This window comes from Lissotriton vulgaris, chromosome 12 (assembly GCF_964263255.1).
Source record: "Lissotriton vulgaris chromosome 12, aLisVul1.2, whole genome shotgun sequence".
NCBI lineage: Eukaryota > Metazoa > Chordata > Amphibia > Caudata > Salamandridae > Lissotriton > Lissotriton vulgaris.
Window position 1 is genome coordinate 799,099,384 of NC_141700.1, and position 22,113 is coordinate 799,121,496.

The 22,113-nt window shown below is 47.5% G+C and overlaps 1 protein-coding gene across 1 annotated transcript in view; it reads right to left on the reverse strand.

Moving 5' to 3' along the window:
• The window catches only part of RNF167 (ring finger protein 167), a 280,393-nt gene that overhangs the window by 200,233 nt on the left and 58,047 nt on the right, over positions 1-22,113 (reverse strand). The window contains exons 3-5 of the mRNA XM_086946212.1: positions 16,463-16,543; positions 4,975-5,097; positions 247-334 (exon numbers count right to left, since the gene is read on the reverse strand). Of these exons, the coding sequence (XP_086802338.1) occupies positions 247-334; positions 4,975-5,097; positions 16,463-16,543 (292 nt within the window). The remainder of the gene's footprint in view (positions 1-246; positions 335-4,974; positions 5,098-16,462; positions 16,544-22,113) is intronic.

The following is a 22,113-nucleotide window of genomic DNA, read 5'->3' on the forward strand; positions in this document are numbered from 1 at the left end:
ATTCATGTAACAAACTAGAGCATTCTGGGATTTTAGGTTTTGGTTCACTCTCCCTGCAGTAACACACTGGACAACAATGATTTGTAACAAGAAAGTGAAAGGCTACATCTGTGGTTTACAGTGACATCAAGCGGTGTATGGCAACCATACCCAGAGTGCTCTTCCATTTATTAGCGTTCTACAGCAGTCACTCCTTTCAATGTCTGAAACCGTTTTGAGAAGAGGAAACAAATTGCTACGCCTTACCATCATTCCACACCATGTTCAGGAGCCGCTCGGAGTCCACATTGTGCACGATGGCGGCGAGAAAGCCGGCCTGTTGAGCATGCAAGACCTAGACCGCAACACCAAACACAGACAGTCACAAGCGAACACCTAAACTTCACTTCCTGTAGATATTAGGAACATAAAAGAGTGAGGAGGGCAGCAAAGAGAGAAGGTATTGTACTCTGAACACAACTGGCCAGTGTCCACGAGTGCTTGGACTATTGGCATCACTAACATTTACACATGCACAGTAGTATGGATCTGCTCCCCTTGCACCTCAGTCACTTGCTCTTTACCTATACATAGGGAGACACCATGAGAGATGCAGATGGTGCAGCAGTCATCCGGAGGACAGAGTAGTACATGAGCTACACCCGCAATAAAACTGAACACAGCACTAGGTTTACTCCATACTAGAAAGATGATGTTTTAATGTGTAGTTACTAATAGAGGGGAAGGAATTCACTAACAGACCATTAATTGCGCGCAAGAAGTCCTCTTTTTAAGAGGGTTTTACCCAAATACACACACGGCCACAAACTGGCATCCAGAGCAAAGTGTTTATAGATCACATAATGTGAAGTCCAGGAGGTGGAAACAAAGAACGGCTGGTGCTTGGATGCATTAAAAAAAAAAACAGACTGAAAACATTTGGAGATACAGAGCTTACACACTGAGCAAGAGAGGCTTCAAAGCACTTGACTCTCTAAAGGTACACTATCACTGTCCAGGAAGTTCTAAATTACAAAATAAAGAACTTTATTTTGAGATAAGTCAAAAAAACAAAAACAAATACGTGCTGCACACTAAACACAGACCGATGTTGAAAACCAGAAACAGCCTAGCACATTCTGAGAAAAATTATCAATCAACCCCTAATATAGCTCCTTTGGGCTAAGCGCTATACCTTGCTTTAGCTAAGAGACCTATTACGTATGCTAACTTATGGTCTGTGGAGGAGCTGCTGTTGGAAGCCATTAATAGATCTGTTCTTGAGGCTTCAGACTTAGTTTTGATCAAATCAAGGAGTGTTCTTGGCCAATAAACCCCCACCCAAAAGGAAAGAAGAGCCCTCCCTTCCTCGGGAGGCAAAGCATGCTTTTTGAGGATCAAGTAGTGTCTTGAGGGTGACCTGGAGTCCAGTGGTGAACTTCAGGTCCACAGCCACTGGACAACTCATGTGGGGTAAAGCAGGTCAGGATGTTGAAAATCTCCGAATACCCATGTACAAAAGAGAAAGAGGCTCAAGCGGCAGAGCACCCACATGGATCACGGACTAGGCAAAGGCTGCGCAAGCACAAAGCCAGAGACTGAGCAAGTACGGGCAAATGACGGGGTTTAAAAGGCAATATCTTTTGACCCACTTGGACTGGAATCAAGATTCGAGTTGCATCGCCCAAGGACAACGCAGACCACAGAGCAGTCACAAGCAGGCACTTCACGTAGCTAGGCTCTGTCCTTCACTGGTGTTTGGCCAGTCCTTGGCAGCCCTACTGCGCGATCTCCACAGGCAGACAGGACTGTTCTTCATCTTCTTGCAACAGCAGTGTTTGTAAGTTACCCTGGACTCATTCCCCAGTGCTGTTCGAAAGAAGGCAACCAACAGAAGTTCTTCTCCTGGATCTCAATTCTTCTAATCTGCCCTGGGGGCAAATCTTCCTTAGGCAGTGAAACACCCAGTAGATATCAACCAATGCAGCTTATCCGGGCTCAGCAGAGGAGCTGCACTTTTGAATTCTTGGGTACCTCTACAAACTTTGGAGGAAAGGGGCGTGTGCTTAGTGTGACCACTTAATAAGCCTCCCTCCCTGGGACCTGGTTACGCTTGCTCAAAGAGAAGCAATGGAAATTAAATGGGCGGCCAATCAGCAAAGGATGCAAGTCATAAAACAAAAGGCAGAGAACAATTGTATGTTTCTTGGTGTCTGGTAATTCAAAGGGCCGTTTTCAGGGTCACTCCGAGGCGGGATAGACGGGGCCACCTGCCTTAACTCAGCAGGCCTCTACTATTGAGGCAGGAGATGTGCCTACGGACTAGAATATCCAGCAGGACAAGCTCAGCTTACAGCAAACCATGGACCTCCAATTCACCCTTGAACATTGAAAAGACACAAAATCATAGCACCAACCAGAGGCCTTACAGGCAAGTCACAGGCATCATTAGAGGGAAAGATTATAGTTACATGGGATTGCAAAGACTTTACCCAGGGAAAAGCTAGCAGACAACCCCCTAAAGGAGTACAGGAAAAGAGTAATGTCCCCCAACTTTAGATTCTGCTGCTACCAGTGTCAGTCCGCGCAGCGGCTGGGTCGAGGGGCAGCACTCCTCCTCATAAAATGGTTCAATCAATCAATCAAAGTACTTGTAAAGCGCACTACTTACCTGTGAGGGTCTCAAGGCACTGAGGGGAGGGGGGAGCTGCTACTGTTCGAAGAGCCAGGTCTTGAGGAGCCTTCTGAAGGAGAGTAGGTCTTGGGTCTGCCGTAGGTGGGTCGGGAGGGTGTTCCAGGTCTTGGCGGCGAGGTAGGAGAAAGATCTGCTGCCGAAGGTCTTTTGTTGGATGCGGGGGACTGCGGCGGTAGCGGAGCTGGCGGGTGGGGGTGTAGAAGCTGACTCTGCTGTTCAGGTAGGCTGGTCCGGCGTTATGGAGTGCTTTGTGTGCGTGAGTGAGGAGCTTGAAGGTGATCCGCTTGTCGACAGGGAGCCGGTGTAGGTCTCTTAGGTGGGGGGTGATGTGGCTGCGGCGGGGGAAGTGGAGGATCAGTCGGGCGGAGGCGTTTTGGATGCGTTGTAGTCGGCGCAGGTGTTTGGCTGGGATTCCTGCATAGAGTGCGTTGCCGTAGTCCAGCCTGCTGCTGACGAGGGCCTGTGTCACTGTTCTTGTTTCAGTCGGGATCCACTTGAAGATCCTGCAGAGTATGCAGAGGGTGTTGTAGCAGGAGGAGAAGACGGCGCTGACCTGCTTTGACATGGAGAGGGAGGATTCGAGGACGAAACCTAGGTTGCGAGCGTGGTTGGTGGGTGTCGGTGCTGTTCCCAGCGTGGTCTGCCACCAGGTGTCGTTTCAGGCCGAGGGGGTGGGTCCGAGGATAAGGACCTCCGTCTTGTCCGAGTTCAGCTTCAGATGGCTGTTCCTCATCCAGTCGTCGACGGTCTTCATTCCCTCGTGGACGTTGGTCTTGGCGGTGTGCGGGTCCTTGGTGAGGGAGAGGATGAGCTGGGTGTCGTCGGCGTAGGGTTGTGCCTCTCGACATCGGTCACGCTTGGATGTCTCATACTAAGCTTAACAGAGGAAACCTCAGTGGGCTTATGTGGTTGTTAACATCACTGATTGAGAACGGCATGGCAGCACAGCTTCACAAAGGTGAGCAGAGGAATTTCATCCCAACAGGGACTCCGCCTCCCTGGGGACACCCAGGGTCTGCGTTTAGCAGATTCAGATCTTCATAACCTAGCTTCCGGCAGGCAGATCCTCAAGTTCCTTGATGATGGTACAGTGACAATAATCCTATTTTGATCAAGAGGCAAGAACATGGACCACATGGACTCGAATGGCGGATCCAAATAGGTTTGAAGGAGATCGGTGAATCTGAACTTGTGACTTCCTTCTTCGCACGTCACGGTTACCATGATCTTGCCTACTACCCACGCATCAGAAGAGACACAGAAATTCTAGAGGGAGGCAGGCAGGTTGAGGTGTCTGTGCATCCTGAAACATGAGGATGATGTTTCATTCCTTAGAATTGTGAGAGACCTAGATTTTAGACAAAAGGAAATCCTGGGCCCTTTTCCTCCTGCTCACCAAATGACAGACTTAACAAGATACCCGACGTAATAGAGCCCAAGACCCGCGCAACAAGATGCCCCTGCATAAAGGGCAAAGCGTACGTTCACATTTCATTATCACAAATGACACGGATGTTGTGTGGTAAGTGAGGTTCATGGTTTACCAGCCCCAAGGCTGAAGAGTAAAGACTCCAGCCATTACATAAATGACATACTATTTTCAAATACTAGGCTGTTGGTCTGTACAAAACCTCATTTTATCTCAGAGAGAGATGGGTGTAGATGTATACCCTTCTCGCAGTAGAGCACGTGATCTACTAAACAGGATGGGCAGCCCGAGAGGACGGTCATTGATAGTAGCACTAGTTTGCCACTCTTTGTCAAAATTATGTTCTGCGTGAAGGAGACAAAATCTGGCTTATGGACCTCCTTAGACTATGCAGATAATTATTGCCATCTAGAAGTTTACAGTTCTTTCTGCATCCTGAACATTCCAGATCTGTTCTACTTGATTAAGGGACAAAACAAACAGCCAGTGAAATGGTCTGATTAGCGAAAGTGATAACCCGCTTTTCAAAGAAATGGGGACCAGTGTTAAAACCAACACAGAGTCCGAGCTGTAAGGAATGTGCTTTAGTGGATTGGCGGAGCGATCCATACTTGGCAGAAGCTCCAGGCGTACGTTTGTCTACTCGAAGCCTTTGACATTTAGGGCTGTAAAGTAATGAGGTGTGAGCAACAAGGAATCAAGGCAAAGGCTGTGGAAAGAAAATACACATAGGCAAACAAAAGCAGCATTTGACAACCCTTAAAACTATCCGCCCTGAAAGTATAAACTAAAGACAAGAGGGAGATTCAAGTGAGAGCATACCGGGGCTATAACAAATGGAGACAAACACATAAAGCAAAAGATTTCTTACCTTCACATCAAAGTTGCAGTCAAACCTGCGGATGAGTGCAACGAACACTGTTGAGTTATTCAGGACCGGAGGATGGTCAATAGGTGAACAGGCATTTCTAGGGTTTGCGTCAATCAAATAACCCTGAAAGACAATACCACATGTTGAAACTGTATTCTGCATTAAAATGAACAGGTCTCCAGCAAGTGCACAGGCCAATGGAGAAGCAAGGCCAGATATCCATTTAACACTTCCTCGCCTATTTGCATGCATCCCTAATTCCCCCTCACCCTTTACTTTACCATAAACGATTCTCCTTTTATAGAGTCTAGAAGGAGTGGATGATAACAGACTACAGGGAATGAGGAAGTTGAAGACATTTACCTACCAAAGTGACATGTCCAAATATTGGCCATTATTTGGAATGGGCACAGAAACGTCACTTACAGTTTATTACTTCTGCAGATCAACACAGCCCGCTACACCACAAAATACCACTCTGCAGAAAATGAGCTCTGCCTGGGTACACCCATGGGTAGGAAGTTCCACCTGTTACATGTTACAAATACTGCCAGAAAACATTAGTATTAACCACCCAGAGTAAGATTGTCCCTTATGTTGCTCAAAATGGGTAAAACCCACAGACTGCTTCCGCAACAGGAATTTGTAGTGACTAGCAGTATTAAAAATTTGGGCACGACTGAGGAATCAATTTTATCTGGTTTTATTTCTGCTCTAAAATACCTGGCAGTATCTTTACCGCTCACTTCTAAATTTTTCAGATTGAAAATGTTTGCTTAGCCACTAAATTCATTAAAATATGGATTCCATGGACTGGGTTATTTAATGCCTAGGAGTTATTTGCTTTGCAACTATTTACTCTCCACAGTAAATCAATACGTTTGGTGATACTGCATAAATTAGGGCCGTCATTCCCTCCGCTGGGGTTCACCAATCTGATTCTTTACCGGAGATCAGGATGTGTACATATAAGGTAGGCGAGACAGACAAACATCAGGACTCTGCTATTAATATCTTATTCAGGAGATGCCCAAGTTAATAGCAGAGATGAGCACCAGGGAAATAGTGAGCTTTGGTGCAGGAAGAACCGGGTGCATTCTACAGAGTTCTGTAGCAAGGCGTCTCCATCAGGAGCACTCTGACACCAACTTACTTCTGATTGATTATGAATAGCTGTCGTCACCTTCAAAGTTGATCAAAGTCTCTGCTGCCAGCGACAATTTTACAGGGCGTTTCATCAAACTCGAGAGAATTTCGAGGCTCATTTCATGTTACTACTACTTTTCATGGTTTAAATCGGAGTGATTGTTCAGGTTACACATAGACCCACCTACAACCCCTGGTTGTGGAGGAGCAGCGAAGTCTTGTCAAGACTTTAAAAAAGAAATATCCTTAAACCCCAACTATCCTACCTGTCCACCCTCCCTTCCTTACTCCTCCGGAGTCTTTAAACTCGAATCATCCGGAAGCATGGGGCACCTCAGGAGTTGGTGCTTGGATTCCTCTCAGAGGTCCTCTCTGTCCTCTTCTTGATGAGGTATTAAGAGGCACCGGTCATCTAGTGGACGCTAGTAACAATTATCAGGGAACCCCATCCGAGTACCAGGACAGTGATCTCCAAATGTTTAAGAGAGAGGAAAGGGGCATGTAAAGCCACGAAATGATGGTGGATCATCATCCAAATATGGCACCAGAGCACTCAAAATAATGGCACATCTGTCAAGGACACATGGGGGGAATCTGGGGCAAAGGAGAATACACAGCTTGTGCAGAGTCATGTGAATTTGTGGACATCAAAGTACAATGTCGGTTTTCCCCATTTTCTCCTTACAAACTGGAGTAAATTCACGGATTACGAGCACGGGACTAATCTCAGTAACTAACAGCCACTGGAAATAAAAACAGTAACCCTGGGTTCTGGAGCGGCGTGCTGCCCGGGGTAAGGTGAATAAACGCCTCTTCAAATGTAGTAACACTAAGTGCTTGCGATTACAATACAACATTAACTCTCTTGGCCCCCCACATTAATGCCAACACCATAAATTCAGAGAAGCTGCGTAATAGTTTACTATACTGTTTGACATACTTACACTTACATAAGATAAAAATGCTATAAGTCATGTCCATCGTTCAGCACTGTACTAGTCCAGAGCAATTAAACCAGCCAGCACCGGCTGAACATGCATGGAATAACTGCAGAGACCTGTCAAACTGCAGCCGATGGAGGACTTGAATGCAGTTCACCACTGCCGGTCCCAACAAGCTAGAAACTAAGACTGTTTTTCACCATCTCACAAGTACAATGAGATACAGGATGATATTACAAAGCCCATCCCAGCAGACCTCTCCTTCATTTCCCCTCCAACCTATGCCGGCTCAGGAACAAACCTTAAAACAAATATCTCAAAATGGACAACCCAGTGCAGTCTCCAGCTCTGTGGACTAGGATCATAAGAAATACATAAAGGAACCTGCAGCGCTGGTCAAAGGTGTCAGCTGACCGGAAACCACAAGGTGTGCGCCTTTCTCTCAGACCTCGTCCTCCATCGCACTGCTAAGATCTGCGTTCCAGAACACGATCAAACACACTTCCTTGATCATCACACACCATCACAAACACTTTCCACAAAGGATCGAAACAACAACAACACTCTCCCATCCATACACTCTACACCGTATAGCAAGCTGCCCATCTAGGCCAGCACTTCAGCCCCCACACAGGGAAAATAAAGGCTACATACATATTGCAATACAATACAATCTGCACCGATCATAAATGGAAACCAGAACGGAGGGAAAAACGCAGAACTGCAGGAACTGAATCTTCACCCTCTCCCATTAGTCAAGCAAGATCGAGAGGATGTTTGCACACTTCATCCAATAAAAACATTTATTTTAACCCACACACATGTAAAATGGCAAAGACGATGCCTACCACTGTTTAAAAAAGTTACAGCTCACTGCCGATACGACATACGGAAAGGCTTTACATGTGGTCACAGCAGGAACCTGTATGCAATTGAATATTTCACACAAATCCACTAAACTGATACAAAACAATAGCATAGAACCACGTGGCAGACTTAATTAAGATACTTTGGTCCACTGCTTTATGCTCTTCACTGGTAGTGGCGAGAGGACCCCGCGTGTACATTCTGCCTCATCCAACCAGGCCCCAACAGCTGGTCAGATTCATTCTTGAGCAAACTGGGTACAAAGGTTACAAGAAGTAAGACCACAAAAGTGGCAGGGAAGGAGCCTTTCCTCTTCTGGAGTCAATCTGAGGAAATCCAGCCCTCCAAATACACACAAGAAAGACATCTCTATTTGAAACTCCCTACATCAAGGCTTTTCCAGGACAATTTCTACTCCTTGGCATTCAAGTATGCTCAGTCCACAGGTACCAGGGGCTTCAGTTCTGTGGCTGGATGCTAAAATAGCCAAATGTGGGCACTTCATGAAAAACTACAATACAGAATATCATACAAAAGGCTTCACTTCTCACTCTAAATATGGGTGAGGGCAAGATGTCTGGGGCTTGCACTGCAATTCAGAGTAACACTGTGCGCAATCTCTAACACTCCAGTCGCGTTCATGACCAAAGTACTAACCAGAGCAGCAATGAAGACACCTGCACAGGAACATGAACCCTGAGAGATGTGAGCACGGAAGGCAAACTGGCCTCTACTTCGCATCTTTCAAGTTTCAGAAAATGGATCGCTGAATGCAATTATTTTCTGAGTTTTGTTGACACACATCAGCATCAGGGCATCTTAGATGACTAGGTTATAAAGGGTGATATATACTGAAATAGAAAAGAACAGGCACTGTCAAAGTCAATAGGGTCTGGCATTGGCCGCCAGTGTTTTAGCTTAGTCAATCCTTGTTTTGTCGAGATTTTTGCAAAACTTCATTGTTGGGGAAGCTGCCAGGCCCTCAATCAATTAAAAAAAACTTAAAATTATAAATGCGTTTTTGGCCTCAAAAGGCTCACATTGCCATAGTAGTCCGCGACACATAAGTGAAATACTTTGTGCGTAGATGTGCTTCTAGTGAAAGGGCCGAACACTGTCACTGAGAGTGAAGTTAGCCAGTGACTGAAGTGGGCTAACCTATAGTCACGCAGTGCACTCTAATGGGCGGAACAACAATGCAAATCACGCAAGAAGAGACCAATGCATAAAGAAGGTTGGCGGAAGTCTATTATACTTTTAATAAATCAAATCAAAAGGTCATGGCTAAAGCCAGACCTAAACATTTATTTACCCCGAGTAATGATACTTGTGGTAGAACAATATCTTACTGCAGATACCTCACTTTACGAATATCTCACGTTCCCAGATTGAAAACACAAGTGCTCTCCTGCAAACCCCAGGTAATGCCATGCAGATGTGTAGTGACCTCGTCCCCCCAGATGTGACATCAGAGTACATGCAGCACCTACCGGTCTACAAGCGTCAGTTTCTAGTACTTCTTTTTCTGCAACTCGTCAAGGCCTAAAGAGCGGAACCAAGAGCATCGACGACCGCAACCATGCCGCAGACCATATGGCTGCATTCCGCAGGATCTTATTAATCATGGCACTAGCTCTGCAGGAGAGGAGGGAGGGTGATTAGGAATCTGAGGGAAGAGGAAGTATCCCCAGAAACACCATTACCAAAGGTAAGCATCTTTTTCGGATGAATACTTCTTCCCACAGGTCTCTCATCTTATGAATAAGTCTAAAAGCAGTATCCTCCGAGAGGTGGGGCTGAATAGAATCGATTACAAAAGGAAGGCAGGAAAGAACTAAGGAGTTAAAGTAAACCGGGAGGGATTCAGTGGCAACATTCGCTATCAAGGAATAAGCCCTGACACCGCCAAGGACACAATGGTTTAGTAGACTAAACTAAAAAAATATATGTCATCTTGTTCAAGGTGGCCTTCCTGTGACAAAGGCATCAACCTGCAGTGAGGAGATTCATCCATACCAGGATTTCTGGAGTAAGAGAACAAGCTTGTGGGCACAGCCCCTATTGAGACCACTCCTCAAGCACTGAGGCGGGGCTCAGATCCCTTGAAGAGAAGGGAGACAAAAACGTCCGTCTTCCAGAACTCTGGACGCACTCACCGCGGAAAACAACTGCTGCTTGGAACCGGAAACAAGCCCAAGCAGTTACATTACACAAACAGAAAAGTAGATGACCTTTACAGAGTGCACAACACATGCGAAGGTCTCCAGCGCTGCATACCCGAAAAAGAAGACTTTTATATGGCTGCTAAATGGTTCCAGAGAAGAGACCAGCATAAGAGTACCTAGGTAGGAGTAACAGAGAACCCCTAGAGTGGACTGGGAACCCCAAGCCACCCTCCGAGGATTGTTGAAAGGATAATGGAAGGAAGCAAACATTATCTGTGGACTTCAATACAAGACAGCTTGGTGCAGCAACACCCACTGTGACGGTGGACACCTGGGCATGCACTTCAGACGCAAGCCACACAGAGAACCTTTCCATTGGACACCACAACCTTTTCAGGAGGCATCTTCTGTACTGGATACAGTCTACGGTGGAAAAACAGCGACGTGTGGTGTCTGGCCTGACACTGTGCAAAAGCCACTGCTAATATGAATGGAGCCCTGCACAAGCCAGCTGTCGGCTGGCACCAGTGCAATATCTGGTCACCAAAGTACTAATAATAATAATTATCCACATTTGTAAAGCGCACACTCACCCGCAAGGGTCTCTAGGCGCTGGGGGCCGTCTGGAAGATTAATCAAGCTATTGCCCAGAGTCACATGGTGCTGGGCTAATCTGCCGCCGGCCCTGGGGATCGAACCGTGATCCCCAGATTCCGGAGTCAGTCGCCCTAGCCGTGGCGCTTCATCAGGCGAGGCGCTACAGCAACACCTCTGCCAAATGTAGGTCACCTTCCAAGAAGAGGGCTAGAGACCGAGGCAAAAAAGATTAATTCTTGAAACGATAAATGGGGAGACACGAAGAGTACCTTGAACAATGTATACGAGGCAATCAAATACACTACACTTGAGAACGCGTCAGCATTTTAACAGCAGTTTTAATAAACACTTACGCTTTTGTAAGAATACTTCTTCAAAATACTTCTGTCACAACAATAATCTGCTCTACATTACCTAAACACACATTTAACAACACTTTTAGGACACAAACATTGAAAATAACTGAAAATTGTAAAGGTCAAAAATATAATCTATGGCCAGGCAAACCAGGTAAAATCTCAGTTATTCATTTACACAAAATCCCCAATACCTGCAACACACGAGGAGCGCCCACCCAGTGTCTATTGGAACAATCTGTGGCTGAACAGGTAAACCAGGCGATGACCAAAAAGAAAGCCTAAACAGAGACATCATCTTAAAAGCCTCTGTGGGTATTAAACCGCACTGATGTTATGCTTCCCTCCAACCACACTTTAGACCCCTGTCACAGATAAACCAGGCCTCACAAGGCTAGTAAACATTCAAGGAAGAGAAGGTTAAAGGCAGCACCCCGCAGCTCAAAGACACAGTAATACCCCCAACAGTGAGCACTGCAAGGGCTCCTGAAGTCAGATGACCTTGTGTTCTCTGAACTCACGCCTCACACACCTGAGAGACAGGAGACGAAGAAACACACACAGGACGGGTATCCAGAGGAAAGCACTGTACTGTCAGACAAATGGAGGAAAGGATGGCATTTTTGTACAGCAAGCGCTGGGACCAGATTTGAGAGAGCTGGAACAGAGTGATATGTGACTTCAGATCATCATGCAGTGTAAACATGGACACTGCTCGCTGATCTCTCTCTACAGCCACCAGCAGGGGTACAGAGCAGCTGCCTCACACCAGCGTCCACCAAGAAGGTTTCCATGCTGCCACCACCAAGAGGTGGCTTCACACCTTCTCATGACAGTAAAACTATCTCATTCCTAAAAATCCTCCCTTAACCCTCAAAGAGATACAAATGCAATAGTCTTTTTTTTTTTTACTTTAAATTTTGAGCAGTCTTTGAAATGCTGTAGCAGATACAGATCGGCGTTTTCTTTATGTACACAGGGTATATATAGAGGGAGGTATGAGCACATGCGTACTTTTTGAATTTCACAAAACTTTAGTAGTGTAGTTGGGACGGTGCTGGTGCTGGCAGGGAGAAGGAAAGATCCACAAGCTAACAAGACATCATTGTAGGAAGCTGGCTCTCTACTGGGAGATCAGTCTGGTGAAACCAACAAGGGGCTTCGGGTCCTGCGATATAAGGGGATATGAAACACCTTTGGCCCTCTTCTCCGTGGGCTGGGGCGGCCAGGTGCAAAGGCCTTTGGCGATGTTTGATTTTCATCACCAGCAAATCTAAAGGGAGAGAGAGGACTAGATAAGCCAGTCCGGATCCCCTGGTTAATATGTATTATCAATAAAGGACTAGCTTAGTTGTGTTTTAGGGAGACTCAGTGCGTACGTATGACGGCAAACCACTTGGTTTGGTTGTTAAGCCCTCACCCACCAACCTAGTCGGTGGCATGCTTCATCATCGGGCCCACCACAGTGACACCGAATGTGTCCCGGGTGAGCTTCGACTCCAGATTACTGAGGAGCTGGTATACTTCTCTGAGTGTGCTGTGAGGGGAGTGTGTAAGAAAGTGATTTAAAAGCTATGCAGTGGGTCCCAGTTCCCGAGGGTATATGGATAACTTTAATATCTGGGCCCCTGCTAGCGAATAAAAAGGCAGTCGGACGTAGTGGAGTGAGTTATGGGCTCCCACGTCCTATGTGGTCTACATGTTTCAGCCAGGCCTTTTATTTACATCTGGCTTTCCTCAGGACCAATGAGTATGTGTGGGTGAAAAGATATAGATTATATTAAGTGATATGTGTTGTTAAAAAGTGTCGCACACGCTAAGGTGCTATACGTGTATGGAGGGGGATTCCCTCCGCTTTAACTTTCTATTTGCTGTTAAAGCCTCCTGGGTCACCTGGCAGGGGGAGAGGACCGAAATTATCGGTCTGCGAGCTCCTTGAAGCTGTCGTCCTGCTGCGGTGTCCCGAGTGACACTTTTTACAGTTGTTACTAGTTGATGGTTAACATTCTGGAGAACCAGACATAAATATTTAGTGTTCTGCTGAACCAGACAAGACGCTTTTCTCCTTGTTGAAGGCTTACAAAATGCTGAACCAGAAATAAAAGTCTTTGCTCCTATTTGACGGCTTATGCTCTGCAGAGCCAGGCATAAGAAGCTTTACTCCAAATTGATGGTCTATACTCTGCTGAATCAGAGATACACGGGATTTAATACTAACTGATGATTTATACTCCCTGCTGAGCAAGAGATACAAGGATTGTGGTTCCAAGTAATGGTTTATGCTCTGCTGAACTAGAGATACAAGGATTTTGCTGCTAGTTGATGGTTAAAACTCTGCTGAACCAGCGATAGAAGGATTTTAACTCTAGTTGATGGTTAATACTTTGCTGAACCAGAGATAGAAGTATTTTGCTACTTGTTGATGGTTTATACTCTGCTGAACCAGAGATAGACGGATTTCGCCGCTTGTTGATGGTTTATACTCTGCTGACCCAGAGATAGAGGGATTGTGCCGCTTCTTGATGGTTTATACTCTGCTGAACCAGAGATAGAAGGATTTTGCTGCTTGTTGATGGTTTATACTCTGCTGAACCAGAGATAGAAGGATTTTGCTGCTTGTTGATGGTTTATACTCTGCTGAACCAGAGATAGACGGATTTCGCCGCTTGTTGATGGTTTATACTCTGCTGATCCAGAGATAGAGGGATTGTGCCGCTTCTTGATGGTTTATACTCTGCTGAACCAGAGATAGAAGGATTTTGCTGCTTGTTGATGGTTTATACTCTGCTGAACCAGAGATAGAAGGATTTTGCTGCTTGTTGATGGTTTATACTCTGCTGAACCAGAGATAGGAGGATTTTGCTACTTGTTGATGGTTTATACTCTGCTGACCCAGAGATAGAGGGATTGTGCCGCTTCTTGATGGTTTATACTCTGCTGAACCAGAGATAGAAGGATTTTGCTGCTTGTTGATGGTTTATACTCTGCTGAACCAGAGATAGAAGGATTTTGCTGCTTGTTGATGGTTTATACTCTGCTGAACCAGAGATAGAAGGATTTTGCTACTTGTTGATGGTTTATACTCTGCTGAACCAGAGATAGGAGGATTTTGCTGCTTGTTGATGGTTTATACTCTGCTGAACCAGAGATAGAAGGATTTTGCTGCTTGTTGATGGTTTATACTCTGCTGAACCAGAGATAGAAGGATTTTGCTACTTGTTGATGGTTTATACTCTGCTGACCCAGAGATAGAGGGATTGTGCCGCTTCTTGATGGTTTATACTCTGCTGAACCAGAGATAGGAGGATTTTGCTGCTTGTTGATGGTTTATACTCTGCTGACCCAGAGATAGAGGGATTGTGCCGCTTCTTGATGGTTTATACTCTGCTGAACCAGAGATAGGAGGATTTTGCTGCTTGTTGATGGTTTATACTCTGCTGAACCAGAGATAGAAGGATTTTGCTGCTTGTTGATGGTTTATACTCTGCTGAACCAGAGATAGAAGGATTTTGCTACTTGTTGATGGTTTATACTCTGCTGAACCAGAGATAAGAAGCTTTCTCTTAGTCATTGGTTTACACTCTGAAAATCAAACATAAGACGCTTTGCTTTTTATTGAGGTTTTACATTCTGCTGAGCCATGCATAAGCAACTTTACGACTAGTTGATGGTTTCCACTCTACTGAACCAAAGAGAAGGTTATTTGTGTTGATCTAAAATAGACAGAAGACGCTTTGTTCATAGTTGATGGTATACACTATGCTAAACCAGACACCCAAGACTCTCTACTCGTCATGAGGATTCACACATTTATTCCTCTTTTTCTTTAAATTTAGCACTAAATGACTGGAATGCAAATAGCATTCATAACCTATGCAAAATGATTACAACTGAATTTACAAGTCTTTCAAGTTTCCAGCTTTCCCCCTGTTCATGTCATGCAGCATTGTGACAGTTGCGGTGCTTTGCAATAGTGGGTGTATGGCTGCCCAGAGACACTTGTTCTGCCACTTTCTTTGACCAGGTTAGACAATTCTATATTTTCGTCCTTCATGCGGCGCACCGGACTTTGCAGCAGCGGTGTACGAACTCTAAACACGTCACATAGTCTGGCTTCAGGGGCTAGAGCGTGAATTATTCCACCGATGTTCTCTAGGCGATCAGGCAGCCATGGTGCACATGGCTTTCTCACAAATCTAATCCTGTTTCACAGGTAACACAGCCCAAGCCATCAGTTTCACTGTGTTCGGCTTTGAACGCAGGCTCCTTGGGAGCAGACTTTCTATGCAGAAGAAGTCCGAACCCACGTAACTGGCAAACCTTTCAATTCAGGACCACATCCGTGCAGAGGGAGAGGTGGAACGGGAGCCTGGTTCACATGGTTCAAACGTCGACGTGGATCTGAGCCTGTCCTGAAGCTGAAAAGCACCTTGAACTAACCATGGACCTCATTCCGGATGCAATAATAATAATAATAATAATAATAATAATATCGGCATTTGTAAAAGCGCAAACAGCTACCTCAAGCAGAGGTGTCCCAGCGCTGGTTGTAGGAACGGGCAGTCCTGTCCCCACACATAGAGGTTTGTGAGTTTAATCACCTGTCTAGGATTCCCTAGAACCCCTCCATCTCTAGGCAGGGGCCACCCTAACAAGGACTCATCACATCATGCTACAGGTATGTGGCTTTCATCCGTTTCACATGTGCGAGTTCAAGCATTGGATTCTGATCATTCTAATATTGCACTGTTCTGATGCAGCAGAAATCCAGGTTTGTTTTTATTCCACTCACCTTCACAGAGTGCATCTCTAGATCTGCAACCAACTTGCAGCTAAGCGGATTCTAGGACTTTACAGAGTCTGTGAGCACTCACAGGGAATCCTTTTTCAGTATGTGTGGGTTCCTCTAGAAGCTGCAACAGCTCCCAGACGCCAGTCCCTTGGAGGGGGTGTGGTGAAGAAAAAAAAAAGTGTGTGACGCAATAAAACTGCACTGGTATGTTGTCATTACTCTGCACCACACTTTCACAAGGGAGGAACATGGACTCACAAGTGTTTATTTGCAGTCCATGTCAATCCAGGATGAGGAGCTGCTATTTAAACACACCAACTAAGAATAAAAAAAAGACAGGCAGAGATTCATTCCCAGGGACAACAGTCGAGGAACCTGTCAATTAGAAAAGAAACGGGAGCCTCCCAAAAAAAAAAGGTTGATTCCACAGAAGCAAAGAAGGTGGGCAGGAAGCTACTCCATCAGCTGCCCAGAGAAGACAAGCAAACTTCCACCACAATCAGAGGTCTGGAGGCAGAAGGCTGGTTGACGCAATGAGAGTCTCTGCACACCTTAATGAGCTGTGTAACTATTCCTGTTCGAAGTATGCAAATGTTAAATTAGTCCTTCAAGACACACGCTTACCTTGAGTCCTTCTTGGGGGAGCTCTGATCCAAAGAAGGCCGGCAGGTCATCAAACACCATGCTGGCATTATGATCCGAGAACTGCAAGGAAGGAACAAGAGAGCGGTCAGAAAACAGAACATTAAGCATCTACAGGAAGGAGACACCCACCCCCAGGCACACACTTAGCTGCTTTATGGTTTAATCCATTACCCTCAAAGTTTTCCTCTGTACACCCTTGTTTGGATGCCACATCACTAAAACCCCCTCTGGTGCCAACCATTCCATGTAGCAGGTCAGCCCTTCTCCACTGTGGTGGAAAGATTCCACATCATCCAACAATATCTGGCATCCTCCTAGAAGAGAGCTGTGAGGACGAGGCATTGAAGTAATTAGTAGATAAGGGGTGCCGCGACGGAAGGGGCAGTAGATAATACTGTCCTGAGAGGTACTTGGTAAGAGATGGAGAGAGCAGCTCCCAATAGAGCGTTCTGCCTCTCACATCACAAGACATGGACCACAGCAGGTGGGAGCTAGAAGAGAACAGAAATTGAACCAACGGCACACATTACAATTACGGTAAAACATCTCACTTCATACAAACTGAAAGATAGAAAACATAACTTACAGACATATGCAGGCCAAACCTGCTCTAGAGACTAGGGATGGGCTCAAATCTCTCCCCCCAACTCTTCTCGAATGCCCACCCTGGGTTTTGCGAGCAGCCAAACTTCTCTTGTCTATCCGATCAAGCTACCTCTCTTTACTACCACGTCACCTCCCTGACTTGGGTTGGCTTTTAGACTGTGGTTTGGTTTACTCACTGCCCTAATCTTGCTCCATAGTCAACTCAAACAGTCTATACCCATACTGGGTGCAGTTCACCTTCAGAAATCTCAAGTGATCCATGTACACTCAGAGACCTTTTTTGATCTGGTGGAGACATATGACCTAAGAAGCAGCGGACTTGGGAATTCAGACTTTGCACCTTGTCAGAGATCAACCTGTAGTTCGTACTGTGATTGGTTGTAGGCTATACTGACTTGAACGTGTTCTTTATCATTTTCTGGATCCATGCAGGATTCAATTTGAGGAAAGGATTTCACTCTAAGAACAATTGTTACTTACATGTAAACTGTGGTTCTCCAGTATTGGTGTCTTTCATAAATTCACATGCTTGAATATTCCCCGTCGAAGTGGGAGCCCCATGGTAAATAAAATAGCAATAACAAATATCATAAATGTATATAAAAACAGTTACATACATCCCAAAACCATAAATACTCATAAATACCATAGGTTAGCATTATCACATAGAACTTTATTAAAAGAAAAAGGCACTTCAATAGCCTATCCAGGTCGTTGTGATAGTCCAAACTACAGCCAATCAGGCACCAGCACCCTCTAGAACCTTCTCCTCAGAGGCTCAGGCCCTCAGGTTTTCGTAGCACAAGAGTGAAAAGAGTGTAGGAGGAGAAAAGAGAGAGAGCCTCCGAGGGGAGGTGGGTGGGTCGCATGTGAATCTATGAAAGACACCAATACTGGAGAACCACCGTTTACAGGTAAGTAACAATTGTTCTTCTCCAGTATTGGGGTGTCTTTCCTAGATTCACATGCTTGAATAGAATAGTGAGCAGTAATAGCGGTCTGTAAGAAAACTGCCGTGCAGTGGCAGAAAATGTAATGATATAACATAAAACTGCCAGACCGATGACAACTCTTACAGGCGGAGGGAAAGAAAGAGGCTCACCTTATTTAAAAAGGTTGCAATGCACCGCTTGGCCCACTGCTGTATCAGCTTCGTTGATCGTCTCTAGGCAGTATTGCTTTTTGAAGCTGTGCCTGCTGAACCACGTAGCTGCACGACATATTTGGTGAACCGGCACACCAGTAAACAGGGCAGTAGAGGATGAAATCGCCCTGGTGGCATGAGCTTTAACTGTAGATTGAAGAGGCTTGCCGGCCTTCTGATGACAAAACGCGATTGCTGAATCCAACGTGCAATAGTTGGCTTGGTAACAGAACGCCCCTTGTGCATGCGTCCGTAAGCAACGAACAGTTGATCAGATCTTCGAAAGGGTGCCATTCTGTTGATGTGGAATTTAAGGCATCCTTTCACATCCAATAAATGCAAGCTTCGCTCCACCGGAGATTGGGGATTTGCAAAGAAAGTCTTTAAGAATTCTGGTTCATGGAGGTGAAAATCAGTTGGCACCTTAGGCATGAATGCCGGGTTAGTGCGAAGTACAACACAGTCCAAATTGAATTGAAGAAAAGGAGGCTGAATGGTGAAGGCGTGGATATCACTCACGCAACGTGAGGAAGTCAGGGCGAGAAGGAGGGAAACCTTCCAAGTCAAAAATTTCCAATCCGCTTTGTGGATGGGCTCAAAAGGCGCCTTCATCATTTGAGCCAAAACAATATCGAGATGCCAGGTAGGAGGACGTCGCCGAATGGGCGGAAACATCCTGAACAGCCCCTTGAAAAACTGCTGAATGACTCTGGAAGAGTAGAGAGTAGAAGAACCGTCCTGCCGAAAACGAAAAATTGCCGCTAGGAAGACTTTCAAAGTGGAGTGGGAAGGTCCCCATTGTGCCAATTGCAGAAAGAACGGCAAAAGCTGAGCAGGGGAAGAATGCACGGGATGGTTGTTGGCAGATGCACACCAGTGACAGAACCTTTTCCACTTTAGCTTGTAAGTCTTTACTGTGGACGGAGCTCTCACATTGGCAAGAACGTCTCTACATGCCGGTGAAATATTCAAGTGGGCAAATTCAAGGTGCTCAGGTTCCAGGCCGATAATTTGAGAGAGAAGGGGTCCGGATGGCAGATCTAACCCTTGTCCATTGTGAGGAGATCCACCCGAGGACGAAGGAGTATGGGCTCGCACTGTGAGAGGAGCAGCAGTTCCGAGAACCACGCTTGACGAGGTCATCTGGGAGCGATCAGGAGAATGTGGCACGACTGTCTCCGCATTTTCCACAGCACTCGAGGAACCAGTGGGATCGGCGGAAAAGCGTAGGCAAATAGATTGCACCAGTCCATCAAAAGGGCATTTCCGCACGACCCGCAGTAGGGAAGCCAGCTTGCATAAGACGGGCATTTCTGGTTCACAGGGCTTGCGAAAAGATCCAGGTTTGGGCGACCCCACAGCCGAAATATGAAGTCCAGAGTCGGCTGATGCAACTCCCTCTTGTGAGTCGAGGACGCAGACCTGCTGAGCGAATCCGCCAGGATGTTGGAGATGCCTGGGAGGTGAACCGCTGTCAGGGTAATGCGATGACGGAGAGCCCAATCCCAGATTCTCTGTGCCAGCTGAGAGAGGAGCGGTGACTTGGTCCTGCCTTGTCTGTTGAGATAGTGCATACTGGTGGTATTGTCGGTTTGAATGAGCACCGATTCTCCCTGAGGCAGAAGGCGGAAGGACATTAGCGCAAGAAAATTGACCATCAGTTCCAGTCTGTTGATGTGCCAGGAGCGTTGAGACTGGGTCCACTTGCCCTTGACAGACAACCCCTGAAGATGAGCGCCCCAGCCTTCCAAGGAGGCATCCGTGGTAAGGACAAGCTCTGGAGCGATGGTCAGGAAAGAAGTGCCGGCAGCGATGTTGGGAGGGTGAGCCCACCAACGGAGAGCTGACTTTATTCGAGCGATTACCAGGACCAGATCCTTGAAGGAGCCGGCGACCTGACGCCACTGTTTGTCCAGTTCCTAATGAATTGGACGACCTTTGAGCCTGCAATTTGGGATCAGGGATATGCAGGAGGACGCCATCCCGAGAAAAGATTTCAACACAAACTGAAACGGACCCATTTGAGCGGATGAGAGACACTAGGCGTAGAGTTCCCAGTCGACGTTCGTGAGAACCGAATGCCATCACCAGCGAGGTATTCAGAGTGGCGCCTAGAAAGGTTCTGCAGTGAGCTGGATCGACCTGAGACTTCTCTGTGTTGATGGACAGACCTAGGGATTGAAATAGAGTCTGACAGAATTGAGTGTCCAGAGACACCTGATGATGAGATAGCGACTTGATTAGACAGTCATCCAGGTAGGAAAAGATTTGGACGCCCGCAAACGTAGATATGCCACCACTGGGGCCAGGACTTTCGTAAAGACGCAAGGGACGGAACGAAGGCCAAAAGGTAGAACCTTGAATTGAATATCTCTGCGCCCTACCCGGAAGCGCAGATACTTCTGGTGCCTTGGAAGTATCGGCACATGGAAGTAGGCGTCCTGGAGATCGATGGTGGTCAGGAAGTTGCCCTTCGAGAGAAGGCAGAGGATTTCCGTGAGTGTGAGCAGGCGGAAGGATTGACTTTTCAGGTACTTGTTTAAGGCCCGCAAGTCGAGGATCGGGCGCCACTCGCCGGACTTCTTGAGGACTAGGAAAAAAACGAGAATAAAATCCGAGCCCCTTCTGAGTTTTGGGAACCACTTCAATGGCACCTTTTTGAATCAGGAGACGAATTTGTTGAAAGAGCTCCTTGAGGTGAGCTGGAGGTGGCCCAGTTGGAGGAGTGTTTAAAGGGAACTTGACAAATTCCAAGGCATGGCCTTTTGACACAATGTCCAGTACCCAACGGTCCGAAGTGATTAGAGACCAATTTGAAAAGAAAAGAGAGATTAGACCTCAAACTTTGAGAGGGCTGGGGGGGGCGACACAGGGCTGGGGGGGCGAAGCAACACAGGGCTGGGGGGGGGCGAAGCAACACAGGGCTGGGGGGGGCGAAGCAACACAGGGCTGGGGGGGGCGAAGCAACACAGGGCTGGGGGGGGGCAGCAACACAGGGCTGGGGGGGGCGCAGCAACACAGGGCTGGGGGGGCGCAGCAACACAGGGCTGGGGGGGGCGCAGCAACACAGGGCTGGGGGGGGCGCAGCAACACAGGGCTGGGGGGGGCGCAGCAACACAGGGCTGGGGGGGGCGCAGCAACACAGGGCTGGGGGGGGCGCAGCAACACAGGGCTGGGGGGGGGCGCAGCAACACAGGGCTGGGGGGGGCGCAGCAACACAGGGCCGGGGGGGGCGGCAGCAACACAGGGCCGGGGGGGCGAAGCAACACAGGGCCGGGGGGGCGAAGCAACACAGGGCCGGGGGGGCGAAGCAACACAGGGCTGGGGGGGGGCGCAGCAACACAGGGCTGGGGGGGGCGCAGCAACACAGGGCTGGGGGGGCGAAGCAACACAGGGCTGGGGGGGCGAAGCAACACAGGGCTGGGGGGGCGAAGCAACACAGGGCTGGGGGGGCGAAGCAACACAGGGCTGGGGGGGGCGAAGCAACACAGGGCTGGGGGGGGCGAAGCAACACAGGGCTGGGGGGGGCGAAGCAACACAGGGCTGGGGGGGGGCGAAGCAACACAGAGCTGGGGGGGGGGCGAAGCAACACAGGGCTGGGGGGGGGGGGCGAAGCAACACAGGGCCGGGGGGGGGGGGCGAAGCAACACAGGGCCGGGGGGGGGGGGGGCGAAGCAACACAGGGCCGGGGGTCGAAGCAACACAGGGCCGGGGGGCGAAGCAACACAGGGCCGGGGGGCGAAGCAACACAGGGCCGGGGGGGCGAAGCAACACAGGGCCGGGGGGCGAAGCAACACAGGGCCGGGGGGCGAAGCAACACAGGGCCGGGGGGCGAAGCAACACAGGGCCGGGGGGTGAAGCCCACCCCGAGCTCTTATAA